The 14,685-nt window shown below is 45.7% G+C and overlaps 1 protein-coding gene and 1 pseudogene across 5 annotated transcripts; one reads left to right on the top strand and one right to left on the bottom strand.

Moving 5' to 3' along the window:
- Window positions 1-1,140: 1,140 nt before the first annotated feature.
- On the top strand, window positions 1,141-10,477 carry LOC120649604 (aspartate aminotransferase, chloroplastic-like). Of its 5 annotated transcripts, none has more exons than XM_039926446.1 (5): window positions 1,141-1,451; window positions 1,547-2,609; window positions 2,684-2,722; window positions 2,835-2,924; window positions 3,358-3,618. In XM_039926446.1, the coding sequence occupies exons 2-5, from the start codon at window positions 2,388-2,390 to the stop codon at window positions 3,364-3,366; spliced, it is 360 nt and encodes a 119-aa protein (XP_039782380.1). In that variant the 5' UTR covers window positions 1,141-1,451; window positions 1,547-2,387; the 3' UTR covers window positions 3,367-3,618. The 5 variants fall into 5 exon arrangements, 4 of the variants coding, with proteins under 4 accessions (XP_039782380.1, XP_039782378.1, XP_039782379.1 ...); XR_005665308.1 differs by lacking the exon at window positions 1,141-1,451 and adding an exon at window positions 10,263-10,477 and having other exon boundaries at window positions 3,358-3,444; XM_039926444.1 differs by lacking the exon at window positions 1,141-1,451 and adding an exon at window positions 10,263-10,477 and having other exon boundaries at window positions 2,881-2,924; window positions 3,358-3,444.
- A 20-nt stretch (window positions 10,478-10,497) lies between these two features.
- LOC120649603 lies at window positions 10,498-14,457 on the bottom strand (annotated as a pseudogene).
- Between the last annotated feature and the right edge of the window lie 228 nt (window positions 14,458-14,685).

Genomic DNA, 14,685 nt, shown 5'->3' with positions numbered 1-14,685 from the left:
TATAGAGCAAAAACCCTATGATGTTCGTCGCCAATGACGTTCTCGTGGTGGCGGCAAGCTCCTGCTTCCCATGGAGGATGGCCGCCCAATGACGATCTTGCGGTGGCGGCGAGCTCCTGCTTCCCATGGAGGATGGCCGGCGAGCTCGTGCTTCCTGTGGAGGACAAGGATAAAGATTACTGTGATGAAATACAATGATATGTTTGCTTGTTGGGTAGAACTGTAAGCCGAACACCTTGTACCCAGTTGTAGGTAAACAATGTCACCAAGTGGCAAGTGCACATTACAGTAATGGTTTCATACACGGAATAACAGCCTCAAGTGTTTTAATTTGCATTGCTGGCTCAACAACAACAACGACGTTAATCCATCATTATGCCTACACGCAAACTAGGGATGCCAACGGGTACAAACCCATCGGATATCACTAACCCAAACCCGCACCCGCCAGGATAAAATCGTACCCGTTAAAAAACCCATACCCGTCGCGGGTATGATTTCATACCCGTACCCGTGCGGGTTTTTTTTTTACCCGCGGGTTTCCCGTACCCGATAGAATAAGCAACAAAATTTAATAGAAAATATAAACAAATACACAATGCATTATAGCCAAATGAGTCTATGAATAGGTAATCATCGATGGGAATGGAAGTATATGAGCCTAAGTCTCTCTTAGCATGTGATTGGATCTTATTTTGATACAAGACCTTGTGACATTAGTATTTTAGGTTATATGTTGTCGGGTTTATTGTACCCACGGGTTTGCGGGTTTGGGTACTTGAAGAACAAACCCGCACCTGCAAACCCGACGGATACGAAATTTATCCCATTAAGAAACCCGCGGGTATAGAATTTAGTCTATACCCGCACCCTAATGGAGCAAAAACCCATCGGGTTTCGGATACTCGTTGCCATCCCTACTACTGACTGACTGCTAATGCCAGCCAGGCAGCCACTGCATCCTGCTGCTCGTGATTAAAATGATTCAGAGACGAATTAACTAATCCGTAAGGCCAGTACACGTAGCAATTATTCTAGAAAAAAAGGTGGCAACCAACCCCCAATGTTGGTTTTAGGATCGCCCGCTCGGACCGACCGTCTCCACGTGCGGCTTGTTTTCTTTTTCCTGTTTTTGTTTTATTTCTCATTTTCTTTTCCTCCTCTCTCGCGTTCCCCATTCCCTTTTCTTCCCTCCTCCCAATCTAGAGCAGTGCAGCGCTCAGGCTGCGCCGACGGCGCGCGCCACCGCGAACGTCAGGCTGGGCCTCCCCCCACCTATTCCTCTCCTCATCGGCGGATCTCGGCCGACGCGCTCGTGCAGCTCGTCCATACAGTAGTAGCAGCAGGCTGCCCACGCCTCCGATCCGCAGCTCCCTCGCCGTCCGGAGATGGCTTCCGCCGCCTTCGCCCTCACCTCGCCGGCAGCCCCCGCCGTCGCTGCCCGGTCCAAGGCACGGCCCGCCCCTAACCCTCAGTCCCTACCAATTTGCTGCTCTACTGGTCCAGGGTCTGAATGTCTTCTGTGATGGCTTGTTGATGGGCGCAGGTGCTTGGAGGGGGGAAGAATCAGGGGAGAAATGGCTGCCGCGTGGGGATCACGAGGATGGTGACCGCCTGCTGGCCTTTCTAATTGCTCGTACTCGTAGCCTTGTACTACTTATTTGGATCGTGGAGTTGATTTGGCGAATTACTTGGGTGCTGTAGCATGAGATGCCCATGGGCCATGGTTATCGTCATGTATGGTCTGTCAATTGTTAGCCAGCAGTTCCTTAATTAGCAATTTATGAATTGGGACAACTTATAGCTTTTGCCGAATTCTAGTCTTTGTGATCTCCTATGCTATCAGTTACTGCAGGTTTCTAGGACATTATCTACCTTCCCATATAAGCATGTAGGTTACTGTTGGTTAAGCAGCAGAATTATCCTACTAACCATTGATCTATAAGCATGTCATATGATCATCGACTTTGAATGGAGGACTACTTGCATTAGTAACTTCTGCAAGAAAAGATATGCTCCATACTGTGTTTCTGCATGCTGAAAATATCATAAGTTCACTTATGAACACAGCTGTTGGAGCTTAAGTGCTTTCAGAGCATAAGCAAATAATTGTCTTATAGTTCTGAAAGGAACCGAGAACCTCATTTCATGATAAACAAAATGACGCAACAAGTGCTGTATAGGAATGATTATTATTTTGATTGGTACACACTTGAATTTCCTATGCTAAAGCTAAGACACATCAATATTGACAGGCTAGCTAGTTATGAGAATTTTCTTCTTCATTGAGGGTGATGTTTTGTATTTTTGTTGTCTTTATTTAGTGTGCACTCCTGTTTGAAGCTTTGACATCTCTTTGTGCAATGATGTGATTTATGCTTTGAGTTATGATTGCTCCTTTCTTGAACTCAGAACTTCGGCCATGTTATATGATGGCCCTTGCAGTGGATGTTTCTCGTTTTGAGGGAGTGCCAATGGCTCCACCAGACCCAATTCTTGGGGTTTCAGAAGTCTTTAAAACAGATAAAAATGACCTGAAGCTCAATCTTGGTGTTGGTGCCTATAGAACAGAAGAGTTGCAGCCCTATGTCCTCAATGTAGTCAAGAAGGTGAGCCTAATTAGCATCAGCATTTTGTTAATATTAGATGTTCCTGTCTTCATGTTCTCTTTTGCTTGCTGTAGGCTGAAAATCTTATGTTGGAGAAAGGAGAAAACAAAGAGGTACTGTGGAAGTTCGGAATTCAAGTTGCATGGTCATAAGAATTCATTTCTCCTTAGTTTATTTTTGTTTTATGTTTCTGAAACTGAAGGAAAGTTTTGGATTATGGTGTAGTATCTTCCTATTGAAGGTTTAGCAGCATTTAACAAAGCAACTGCAGAGCTACTGCTTGGAGCTGACAACCCCGTCATCAAGCAAGGACTGGTATGTACAATGCTGCACTTGCTGCCAGTATTGTACTTGTAGTGTTTCATGTAATGCTGATAGTGTTTCACAAGCTGGGCTTGAGTCTACTTGAGCTTTGACTGACACAAGTTCTAGCTCTTAATCCACTTATGCTTGTCTCGGGTTAAAATTCATACTAATGACTGAGCCATCACCATCGAAACATTATTTTCTATGGCTCATTGTTGACCAAGTTGGAACACCCTACATTAGTTAACTATAGCTACCTAATGCAAAAGGAGGTAGGGGATAGTTATCAATTCTTTGTAGGCCACTGAACCATTTCATTTATGACATATCAAAAGACCTTTTAGAGAAATGCATTTCAAGTGGAAAAATACTGTTACCAAAAGCTTTGTGGTGTGCCTCTGTATACAGCTACTTAATTCGACTCTTTTCTTTGTTATTTCAGTTTCTGTAGCAAGTCATCAACGATATGGAGTAGAGGAAGAGGACATGGATCTGGAGTTCTAGACAGTTTATAAATCAAATATCACATGTATGTGCTCAACTGACTACCGTTGCTGTCTTGATGCTTGATTTTATACTTTTATACCAAGTAGTATGTACTGTATAATTTTTTTTCTAAGGAAATTTATACGAATGAATTTTTTCCTAAGCAAAGTTATGTATAAAAAATCTAAAAAGTTTATACAACATGGATATTGATGAAGTTTTGATACAAAAGTTATATAGAAAAATGTACACAAAAGGTATACGATAAAAAACTTATTCCTTCAGAATTTTGGGTTTTTAGTTGATAAAAGATATTTGCTAGCAAATATCATTTATGTAAGCTTAATTAAAAGTTATTAACAAAGGTTTGGTTGGTAAGTCATTTATCAAAATTCTTCCAGTCAATCATTTTGAACCAGCCATACTCGTTCATACTGATTAGGGCCAGTCACGTCAACCTGCTATACTCGGCCAAACTGATTAGGGCCAATCACGTCATCCTACCATACTCGGCCCAAACAGTTATGGTTGTCTATGTTTTTTGGGTTCGACTCTGTCACCATATGCCTAGATTTTAGTATATATCAAGGTTGACTGGTCATACTTTTTCCAACTGATTAGGGTCAGTCACGTCCACCTGCCATACTCGGCCCAATTGATTAGGGCCAATCACATCAACTTGCCATACTTGTCCCAACTGATTAGGGCCAGTCACGTCAATCTGTCATACTTGGACCAACTGATTAGGGCCAGTCACGTCATCCTACCATACTCGGCTCAACTGATTAGGGCCAATCATGTCATCCTGCCATATCCGGCCCAACCAGTTAGTGTGATATGGGTTTCAGAGTTTGACTCTATTACTATATGTTTGGAATTTTAGTATATATATAAAGGTTGACTTGTCATACTAGGACCAACTGATTAGGGTTAATCACGTCCACCCTCCAAACTCCCCCACCCCCAAACCCCTCACACACACACTCACATGTTTTTATATTTTTTCAATCCATTAGATTTGCATGGACAAGTTCTGCAAATGCAAACTAATTGCTTTCTTTTCCAATATATATTTTCTTTTTTTTGACAAGTTTATGTAATATATGAGTAATTTTCTATAAAATTTCCCTTAAAAAGATTTCCATCTAATAATTTTTCACTATATGTAATTTTTTATTGAAAACCTTTTTCATATCTAAAGTTTTTGTATCTACCTGGACTAACAAAGTTCGCCATGTGCATTCTTTTTTTTCTTGAAAACTTTTTTCAATCCATTAGTCTGCATGGACAAGTTCTGCAAATGCAAAGTAATTGTTGTCTTCTCCAATATATATATTTCTTTTTTATGGACATGTTTATGTAATATATGTGTAATTTTCTATAAAAGTTTTCCTGTAAAAAGATTTACATGTAATATTTTTTTCACTTTATCTATTTTTTTAGTGAAAACCTTTTTCCATATCTAAATTTCTTTGTATTTATCTGGACAACCAAAGTTTCCATTTTGCAGTCTTTTTTTCCTGAAAACTTTTTCCCTTATGCACTTAAACATTTTCAACTTTTTTAGTATATATCAAGGTTGAGATGCCATACTTGTGTCCAACTAATTAGGGCCAATCACGTGCACCTGCCATACTCGGTCCAACTGATTAGGGCCATTTATTTTCAAACCAGCCATACTCGTCCCAACTGATTAGGGCTAGTCACGTCAACCTGTCATACTTGACCCAATTGATTAGGGCCATTCCCATCATCCTGCTACACTCGACCCAACTGATTAGGGCCATTCACATCATCCTGCCATACTCGTCCCAACCAATTAGGGTGGTCTGGGTTTCAGGGTTCCACTCCATCACCATATAATTTGCCTACTGGGTTTTTAGTATATATCAATGTTGACCTGCCATACTCGCCTCAACTGATTAGGGCCAATCACGCCCATCTGTCATACTCGGCCCAACTGATTAGGGCTAGTCATGTCCATCTGCCATACTCGACCCAACTGATTAGGGTCTGTCACGTCCATCTGCCATACTCGAACCAACTGATTAGGTCCAGTCACGTATATCTACATACCCAACCCAACTGATTAGGGCTAGTCACGCCCATCTGCCATACTCGACCCAACTGATTAGGGCCAGTCACATCCACCTTTCATACTCGAACCAACTTATTAGGGCCAGTCACGTCTATCTACACACCCGACCCAACTGATTAGGGCCAGTCACGTCTATCTACCATACTCGACTCAACTGATTAGGGCCAGTCACATCCATCTGCCATACTTGACCCAACTGATTAGGACCAGTCACGTCCATCTGCCATACTCAACCCAACTAATTAGGGCCAGTCACGTCCATCTGCCATACTCGACCCAACCGATTAGGGCTAGTCACGTCCATCTGCCATACTCGACCCAACCGATTAGGGCTAGTCACGTCCATCTGCCATACTCGAACCAATTGATTAGGGCCAATCATGCCCATCTTCCATACTCGAACCAATTGATTAGAGCTAGTCACGTCCATCTGCCATACTCGAACCAACTGATTAGGGTCCGTCACGTATATCTACCATACCCGACCAAACTGATTAGGGCCCGTCACGTCCATCTGCCATACTCGACCCAACTGATTAGGGCCAGTCACATCCATCTGCCATACTCGACCCAACCGATTAGTGCCAGTCACGTCTATCTACCATACCCGACCCAACTGATTAGGGCCAATCACGTACACCTGTCGTACTCAACCCAAACTGATTAGGGCCAATCACGTGCACCTGCCATAATTAGGCCAATTGATTAGGGCCAGTCCCTTTTCAACCACTCATATTCAAAAAGTTTATTTCATATTTTTTGTTATCAATTTTTTTTCTTTTCCAATATTTCCACAATGAACGATTTCTTTTATTTTGAATTTTTGTTCTCAAATAATGTTTCTAAATATTTTTCTTTTCAAAAATTTTCATCACAAATTTTGTTTCCAAAACTTTTCAAGATGAAGTTTTTATGTTTCTTTGGACTTGTGCTCTCAGTGTTTGGCCCCATAATGTATTTACTTTTTTATTTTGAATTTAATTTTTTCCTCCTATTTTTCTTATCTCCATTTTTTTATCAAGATGATGTTTTTTTCTACAAAGTTTCTAGATAATTGTTTTATAGAAAAGTTATTAGGGAAGTTTTATATGAAATTTTATTTAGAAAAGTCCTCTATATAAGTTACTTATAACAGTTTGTACAATTATTTGTTTGAAAATTTGTTACATATTTTTTTAATAAACTTTCAGTTCAAGTTTTTTACCTAACTTCAGAGAGTTTAACTTGATAAGTTTGTTGTGTAAGTTGTGTTGTATAAATTTAGATAACTAAGTTTTGTACTTGTTCTGTAGAGAGATCAAATCAATGCATGCAGTTTGTATGTGTTCTGGCCCGCTGCAATAGCTTGCCAGATCGACACAATTGTTTCTGCTCTTTAGGTTCATTAGTTTTACTTCTATATGTATCAATTTTGATTGATTTAGACCAAACCCAGCAGCACTATAAATTTTTTTCCATTTCTACGACTCTAGATTAATTTGAAAGTAGTCTTGTTATCAGTAAGCTTGACTAATTTGAATTTCACTGGAAGTCTGAAACCATCAATTTGCTAGTTGGTGACTTTTCTTGTGTACGAATTGGGACCCGTGGGCACGCTACTAAGCATCTACCTTGAGTCATGTGCAGGTCCAAACGTGATGACGCAGCAGGTGACCCAAAGGATGGACGACGCAGGACAAGACCCTTGCGGCGCGCACCGTTGGGCGCCAGAAGCAGCCAAGTTGCTCACAGTAGTGGCCCCACCTGCGGGTTCGTTGCCTCTTCCGAGGCGGGCCCGGGGGCCTCTGTCGGTACCCTACAACTGGGGTACCCACTCCTACTGTGCTAAGACTCGCGTAGTTATCCGTAACTACGCCCTAAGGAGCTGAGCAGCCGGACCCCTGGGGTCCGACTCCATCTCACCGGACCAACGGTCCCGGACCCGCTTCCCGCTCGGGGACGGGTCCGGTGTCACCACGTGTCCTAGAGGTGGAAATGCTCAATACCTGTGGCCGCGGACCCGGACCCCCCGCAGGTGGGTCCGGGACATCCACGTGCCATCCGGACTCCCACAGATGGGTCCGGGACCTCCACGTGCCTATCCGGACCCCCGTGAGCTCTCGGCTCAGCTAGTTGATCGGGAGGGGTCCGGAGCCGCCGCGTGTCACGCAGACGCGGGCGCGGGCGCAAGCCTTCCGCTGGAAGCTCCCTCACCCACCCGCATTAAGTGCGAGTGGTCGAGGCAGGCTCTGTTGTCTCTGGGCACGGGGCAGCTTTTGTCAGTCCACACTGTGGATCGCCAGTTACCGAGGCGGCTCGTCAGTTACCAAGACAAGCATTAAAGACTCAGCGCCGTGCGCATGGGCGACGAGTCATGATGACCAGCTACTGACTGGAGCAACAGTGCACGCTGCTACAGTGACTGAGCCAGTAGTTCGGCGCTTCATCACGACATCGACGCGCGGCTGCAGAGGCTAGACTCTACTCTGACAGGACAGCTCAAGACCATCTCCGGTCAGAAGCTACGCACAGAAGCCGACGACAAGATCTCCGGATCTGAGGCATTGAAGGCCAAAGTGTAGTTTATAATACATCGCCGGGTCCACATGTCGGGGCCCCGCTCAGTGTACGTGCTCCCCTTGGACATATAAAAGGGAAATCACGCCCTCCTTCTAGCAAGAAGCTCTCCAGACGCACAAGCTCTCGCGAACTCTCTCTCTCTCGAGGGAAGGCAATACAACACACAGTGGACGTAGGGTATTACGCTCCGGCGGCCCGAACCACTCTAATCCCGCTGTGTCCATCATGTTCTTGAGTGAGATCCATCTAGGACTAGCTAACCCCCGAGTACACACCCTCTGGGCTAGGGCGGGTGCCTTCCGCCACCCGGCCGTGGTTTGCAGCACCACGACACCTTGTCTTCATACTCTCTTCTATCCTTAATTAAGTAATCTGGACTGGCCCTAAAAAAACTGATATCCTAGATTTTAGAATATGTAAAGCAAGTCTTTTATATCTTTAAAAAGAAGATTATTCGGTGACAGCAATATACATGGTTTACAAAAAAAAAGTAGTCAAAGAAAACAAAACTATATATACATGCATTCTTTTATCGAAAAAACATGCATCCTTTTATTCTAGAGTGTTCGCAATAAGCATTCTACCATAACAATTCATCTGTCCTGCTAGGTATGCAGGGGCATGGTCCCACCTGTCAGTCGGTGGGCTGTTCTGTTAGTGGGAATCTTAAGGTACAAGTGCCTGTCTGGTTCTTTATCATTAAAAGGGTTTGGATTAAGTGAGACTGATCAGTCCAAATGCTGTTTTTAATGTGCTTAATCAAATGGGAAGAAAACAAACAGCACAGTGGGGGCAGAGCGTTAGCTCACAAGTCCTTATTGTTTATGGTGAGCTTTGTTATGGAAAGAAAGCCAGCCCGTGACAAACCTAACTGCATCATCACCATGCACCATCACATTACTTCATGGTTGTTGTCGTGGTGTGGCAAACCACAGCCGGGTGGCGGAACACACCCGCCTAAACCTAGGGGGTGAGTACTCGGGGGTTAGCTAGGATTAGTTCGATCTCGCTCAAGAACACAATGAACACAGCAGGTCTAGAGTGGTTCGGGCCACCGGAGCGTAATACCCTACGTCCACTGTGTGTTGTATTGCCTCGAGAGAGTCTGCGGCAGCTTGTGCTCTAGTTCCACATGTGTCTGTGTGTGCTCTCGTTTTCCCCCCTCTTTTCTCGTACAGCGAGCGCCTCCCTTTTATATCTCAAGGGAGGCGCGTACATGGCCGTTGGATCCCCGACAGGTGGGCCCAACAATGTAGTACAAGATAACGTACTGTCCGTACATTATGGCTTTGCAGGCGGAGAAGATCTCACTCCTAGATTTCCCTGCCTGCTCCTGGAATCTCCCGTTCAGCATGCCCAAGCGCTGTCTTGTCGAAACGGCACCAGGTGTAGCTTGCGATGTAGCTGAACGGCCATGTAGCTTGCGGCGTAGACGACATGATGGAAAAGTGCCGTGCCGTCGTATCAAATTAATGCGGCAGACGGGCTCTGCGCGGCTGATGCGCAGGCGGCTGCACTGTGTACTTTGGTAAAACGCGGTCTACAGTGCGGCCTGACAAAGGCTGTCCCGCGTGCCGCGGCGGCAGAGCACGCCTCTACCACCTGCATTGAATGCGGTGGGTGGGCGAGTCTTCCAACGGAAGACTCGCGCCCGCGCCTGCGGGACACGTGGAGTTTCCGGACCCCCTCCCGGCGGTATGCTGGCTCTACGCGCGTGGGAGGTCCGGACAGATGCGGGGAGGTCCCGGACCCCTATGGGGGGTCCGGGCCCTCGGCCGTTGGCTCGGAACTTCCCCTCCTCCGGAACACGTGGCGTCCCCGGACCCATCCCAGAGCTGGGAGCGGGTCCGGGGCCATTGGCCCGGTGAAAGTAGGAGCCTGACCCGTGGGGCCCCGGCAGCTCCGCCCCTTATGGCGTAGTCGTGGATGACTATGCGAATAGTCGTGGATAACTATACGAGTCCTGCCTTGCTGCAGTAGAAGTGGATATCCCTGCTACAAGGTACCGACAGTTGTTGATGGCAATGTATAGACCAAAGCTGCTACTATAACTTTCAGGTTTGAGTTCCAGGTTTGGGTGGAGATCTTAATTTGTAAGCATCCATAATTTCTTATATAGAGTAGGGGTACCTGTCTGCGAAATTAAAAGGGGTTGTGGTTACACTGATGCAGTATATACCTACTTTTTTTTTTACAAGTTGCAGAATATTCGTGAATTCTTGGATTGATGGATAAACTCAGAAGAGCAGCTATAGTGTACTTGCTTCAGAAATCAGAAGCCCTGGCTCGCCCTGCAACATGCTGCCAGAGGGAGAACCATGAAGGCGTACAAACGAGTTTCTGATGCTTGAACTTTAGAGTCAGTTCAGATTGAGCCTTTCATTCTGAAAAGAACCAAATAGCAAACCTGAAAAAAAAAGGAACAAGCAGCACGGTTACTTACTGGCTAATTTAGTTGTTTTCTTGAAGAGAAATACAGAAAAGCAGGATACCATTACATTACAAGGCACTTCATATGAAAAGGTAGCCTCCTCAGAAAGTCATACTTCAAACTCATAAGAGATCACATGCCAGACATAGACCCTATTCATACTTTGGCATCATATTGTAGCTTGACAACTCTCTCAACTCACGAGACGGAATCAATCTAAATTATTTGGCCAAGTGGTCAGCCATTTGTTTTACGCAACTGTTGTTCACATCCATCAAACAGGCAGCTGATTGTGCTATGGACTTGGCCGAAATTATAATTCTGATCTCCCTCAGTATCAATACAATATGTCGTGGGATTTCTAGGGTACCCACAGCCGGGTGGCGGAACGCACCCGCCTATTCCCAGAGAGGGAGTGCTCGGGGAGGTACTAGGCGACCGGGCTGATCTAGCTCTGAGATAGGCACACAAGAACACACGATCTAGAGTGGTTCGGGCCGCCGGAGCGTAATACCCTACGTCCACTAGGAGAAGTTTTGATCTCTGTTGTGTATGAGTCTATCCTCTGCCGGGCCTTGGCTCTTACCTAGCTTGAGTTTTCCTTCTAGCGGGCGCCCCCTTTTATAGACCAAGGGGGCGGATACATAGGACGTTGGGGCCCCGACAAGTGGGCCCAACGTGACTGCGTAGCATACTACGCAGAGTATTTAGATGGGTACAGTGGTTACGAATCTTTCCTCCGATACGCTCCCACGTCCTGCTAGCGCTACAGTGGTCTTCTCTTGTCCCGTCACCAAGGTGTCCGTTGGGGAGCGTAGCTTGCGGCGTAGCCTGTGGAGGCTATTATGTAGGCGTCATAATGGGTGAAGCCGAGCCGTCCGTATCCATCTGTTATGGCAGACTTGGCAGGCGCGGCGCCAGCAGCTCCACTATCTTGGAAATACGCGATCAATAGTGTCCCCTGGTCAAATTATCGCCTCGGCTTCTGCTACATTAATGCCGCGGTAGGTGAGCCTTAACAGGGAGACCAAGCGGCCTTATATACGTGTCTGGGCCTGTTGCCACGTGGTGGCCCCGGACCACCCCGAGGCGGGGTGACGATTCCTTTTCCTCGGAGAGGGGTCCGGTTACTATACTGGGGGTCCGGGACTCCATGAGGGGTCCGGGACTTCCGCGGGGGTCCGAACCCCTCGGGAGGTCCGGAAGCCCCGGCTGTTTGCCCGCCCGCCTCTTCCGGGACACGCGTCGTTCCCGGATCTTTCCCAGTCGTGAGGCAGGTCCGGAACCGTTGCCGAGAAATCAGGACTCCGGACCACAGGGGTCCGGCTGTTTGGTCGTAGTCATGGATAACTACAAGGTCCTTGCCTAGATACAGCAAGAAGGGGTACCCCAGTCCTGGGGGGTCCCGACACAATATAATCTCTCGACACAGAATAATAATCACAAGTTGCACACTGAAATGGAATTTAACTCAACATCAGCTGCTCCACTGATAGTGATGCCTTGTTGTCTGACATTCATCAAGTAAGACAGTGAATCATGAGTTACTACCTCGCCTGGGATCAGCCCTGGGATACCCGTGGGTAGGGGCAGATTAGCTCACCACAAATTTCACCAAGGCTGTCCTCAATTCTCACTCTCCTCTTCTTTGCAAAGAAGGCCTCTCTTGGAGTCCAGATGCACAGAGATCTTGTCTAATGGGCCACAAACAAAATTTTCTTTAATAGGTTTGGAGCTATTTGCACAGAAATATTTTTCTGATAGATGTTTTGCAGATTGCACAAGCTTCTCAACATCTTGCACTCTGGTTCCTAAGTTGACTGCGAATGTCACTGATTGTGTGCCAACAAGCTCAGATACGATTTGATGACCTTCATATAAAATGTCATCGGCTTCATATCCCGATAATTGCAGATCTGAAGCACTGAATGTAATACGCAATTGATCAATAGCAGGGAAATCAGAAGCAAAACATGGCAAGTCCAGAACAGATATCCCTGGGATTATCATCAGCTGGTCTTTTGTTTCTGATGCTATAGCTGGTCTTTTGTTTCTGATGCTATAGCTAATGGTTCGTCAAATATATTTGTGTTCTTGCTCAGATGATATCTTGCAGCATCCAAAGATGACAGTAGGAGGTAACTCGGGCTTGAGCTCTGGAGGACCTGAAGGCACTGGCTTACTTGATCTACATTCACAAGATCTCCAGCCGTATGAAGGCATTGAGGACTGTGTAAGGGAGCACAGGACCTTGTGTGTGGATTGCACAGCCAGGTCAGCACCTTGCTCAATTGCGGTTGCTTGGAAAACTGTCATGGAACCTGAAATGTGCGCCATGTGCCTCATCAACTATAACTGGAATGCCTCGTTGGTGACAAACACTACTACAATACCTTGCACATTGCCTGCATACACCATGGTATGTTGGCGAAGTGACAAGAACAGCGCCAACCCTCTTTCCATCCTCCTCCAACTCTTTTACTGCTTCATCCACCTGCAAGGGGGTGATACCACCAGCAATGTCCCACGCAGAACTATACTCTGGTATTATGTATTTAGGAACCGCACCAGACAAGACCAGTGCAGAGATCACAGAAATGTGGCAGTTTCGTGGTACAATGAGGTAGTCACGGGAGAACAGTAGCCATCACCGAGGCTTGTATCCCACAGGTTGTTCCATTGACAAGGAACCAGGTTTTAGATGATCCAAACAGTTGAGCTGCTCGCTTCTGAGCATCCAAAATCACACCGTTTGGGGAGAAGAGATCATCAAGCTCTGGTAGCTCGGGTAAGTCATGCAAAAATGCCCCTGGCCCAATAAGTTTTGACAAAGAAGATGGAGCAGCTTTTCCTCTATTGTGCCCTGGGAAGTGAAAGCAGGCAACATCTTGACTGGCAGTTGATTGCAATGCCTGAACCAGAGGGGCCATTCCACCTTGAATACATGCTGAAGATTCAGCTGGTGAAGCTTCAGGCTCAGATATCCTTGGTGTGCTCAATGATGTGCCACATTGTACAACAGCATGTTGTCTGTGAGATTCCTAAGAGGCAAGAAACTTTGTACAGTCACATACAATACAGTTACTCAACCGAAAATTTCATTGCCATAGGTAAACATACAAAGCATATTTTAATTACAAGCTATTCTGTAGAGGAAGTACAGAGCATCTTCAATAAAAGTTTCAGCATAAAGGAGAGCGAGCATGAGCAAACAAGTATTTGGTAAAAAAGAAGGGAGAGAAGAGCTGAACTGATAATGAAATAAAGTTACTGAAGAGTAATACCCTTCACATGATGCACTGGATACACACAAATCCAAGGGACTGGAACAGCAAAGCTATAGCTTCAGCAGAGAATCTGAAGTTACTGGTGCAGTTTAGTTCCACACTTTCAAGCCAAATTCCTCATTAGCAAATAGCAGTCTAATTTATAATGGAAAACACACATTCTAGAAGCAGGAAACTACAAATTGGTAGTCGCCTGGTAGTCTAGTAGATCATAATCTAAGAACAGCTGCAGAGCAATGTCCGCAAACAGCTTGTGGGCAAACTTAGCAGAACATCTTGCGAATACCAAGGCCAGGGGGCCAGTGGCGGAGCTGGCAGATTTTCACGCCTAGGGCCACTTATGTAAGTGTTTAAACTACCTAAACTAGACTGCACCTTGACAGCCACAATAGCGACAGCCTACATAAGCTTGGTGTCGATTCTAGGTCTAATTGTACAACAAACTTAATAAAAATTTGAAGTATACAGAAGCATATAAATATAATTCATGTCGATTTGGTTCATCTGCGCCTATCAAATCTTCATCAACCACTAGGACGTGAACCTTAGCATACACATACAAGCTGCATAGTTCAAAAGAATTAGGCAAGAGAACATTAACAAACCTGAAGCCACACATTTCTGAACCCCATTGAAGGTATCTTCAGCCACATTCCACATGAGAACAATACGGCACAAGGTTGGTTTTCTTGATTTTTCCCTCTTGCTGAAAAAATTCACCCCTCTCTGATCGTGAGCCTGAGGAATTGGGGATTGCCGGATTGGGCAATCAAAAGCGACCTGCTTTTTGAGATGCGTTAGTCCAGCAGTAAGACCTCAAGCTCCATGGCGCCGCCGGCGGCGCTTCCATCTCCAGGTGCAGGCGCCAGCGCTCGTCAATCCGGCCCTAGGCGTCGGCGTGTCGCCTCT

Source organism: Panicum virgatum, chromosome 9K (genome assembly GCF_016808335.1).
Source record: "Panicum virgatum strain AP13 chromosome 9K, P.virgatum_v5, whole genome shotgun sequence".
Lineage (NCBI taxonomy): Eukaryota > Viridiplantae > Streptophyta > Magnoliopsida > Poales > Poaceae > Panicum > Panicum virgatum.
Note: the sequence above shows the minus strand (reverse complement) of the source record. Positions and strands in the feature narration are given on the sequence as shown.

Coding starts and splice junctions, on each gene's coding strand:
- LOC120649604 (XM_039926444.1), top strand. CDS start 2,388: ATGATTGCTCCTTTCTTGAACTCAGAACTTCGGCCATGTTATATGATG. Junction 2,723..2,880: donor AGAAAGGAGAAAACAAAGAG/GTACTGTGGAAG, acceptor AAGCAACTGCAG/AGCTACTGCTTGGAGCTGAC. Junction 2,925..3,357: donor CCGTCATCAAGCAAGGACTG/GTATGTACAATG, acceptor TTGTTATTTCAG/TTTCTGTAGCAAGTCATCAA.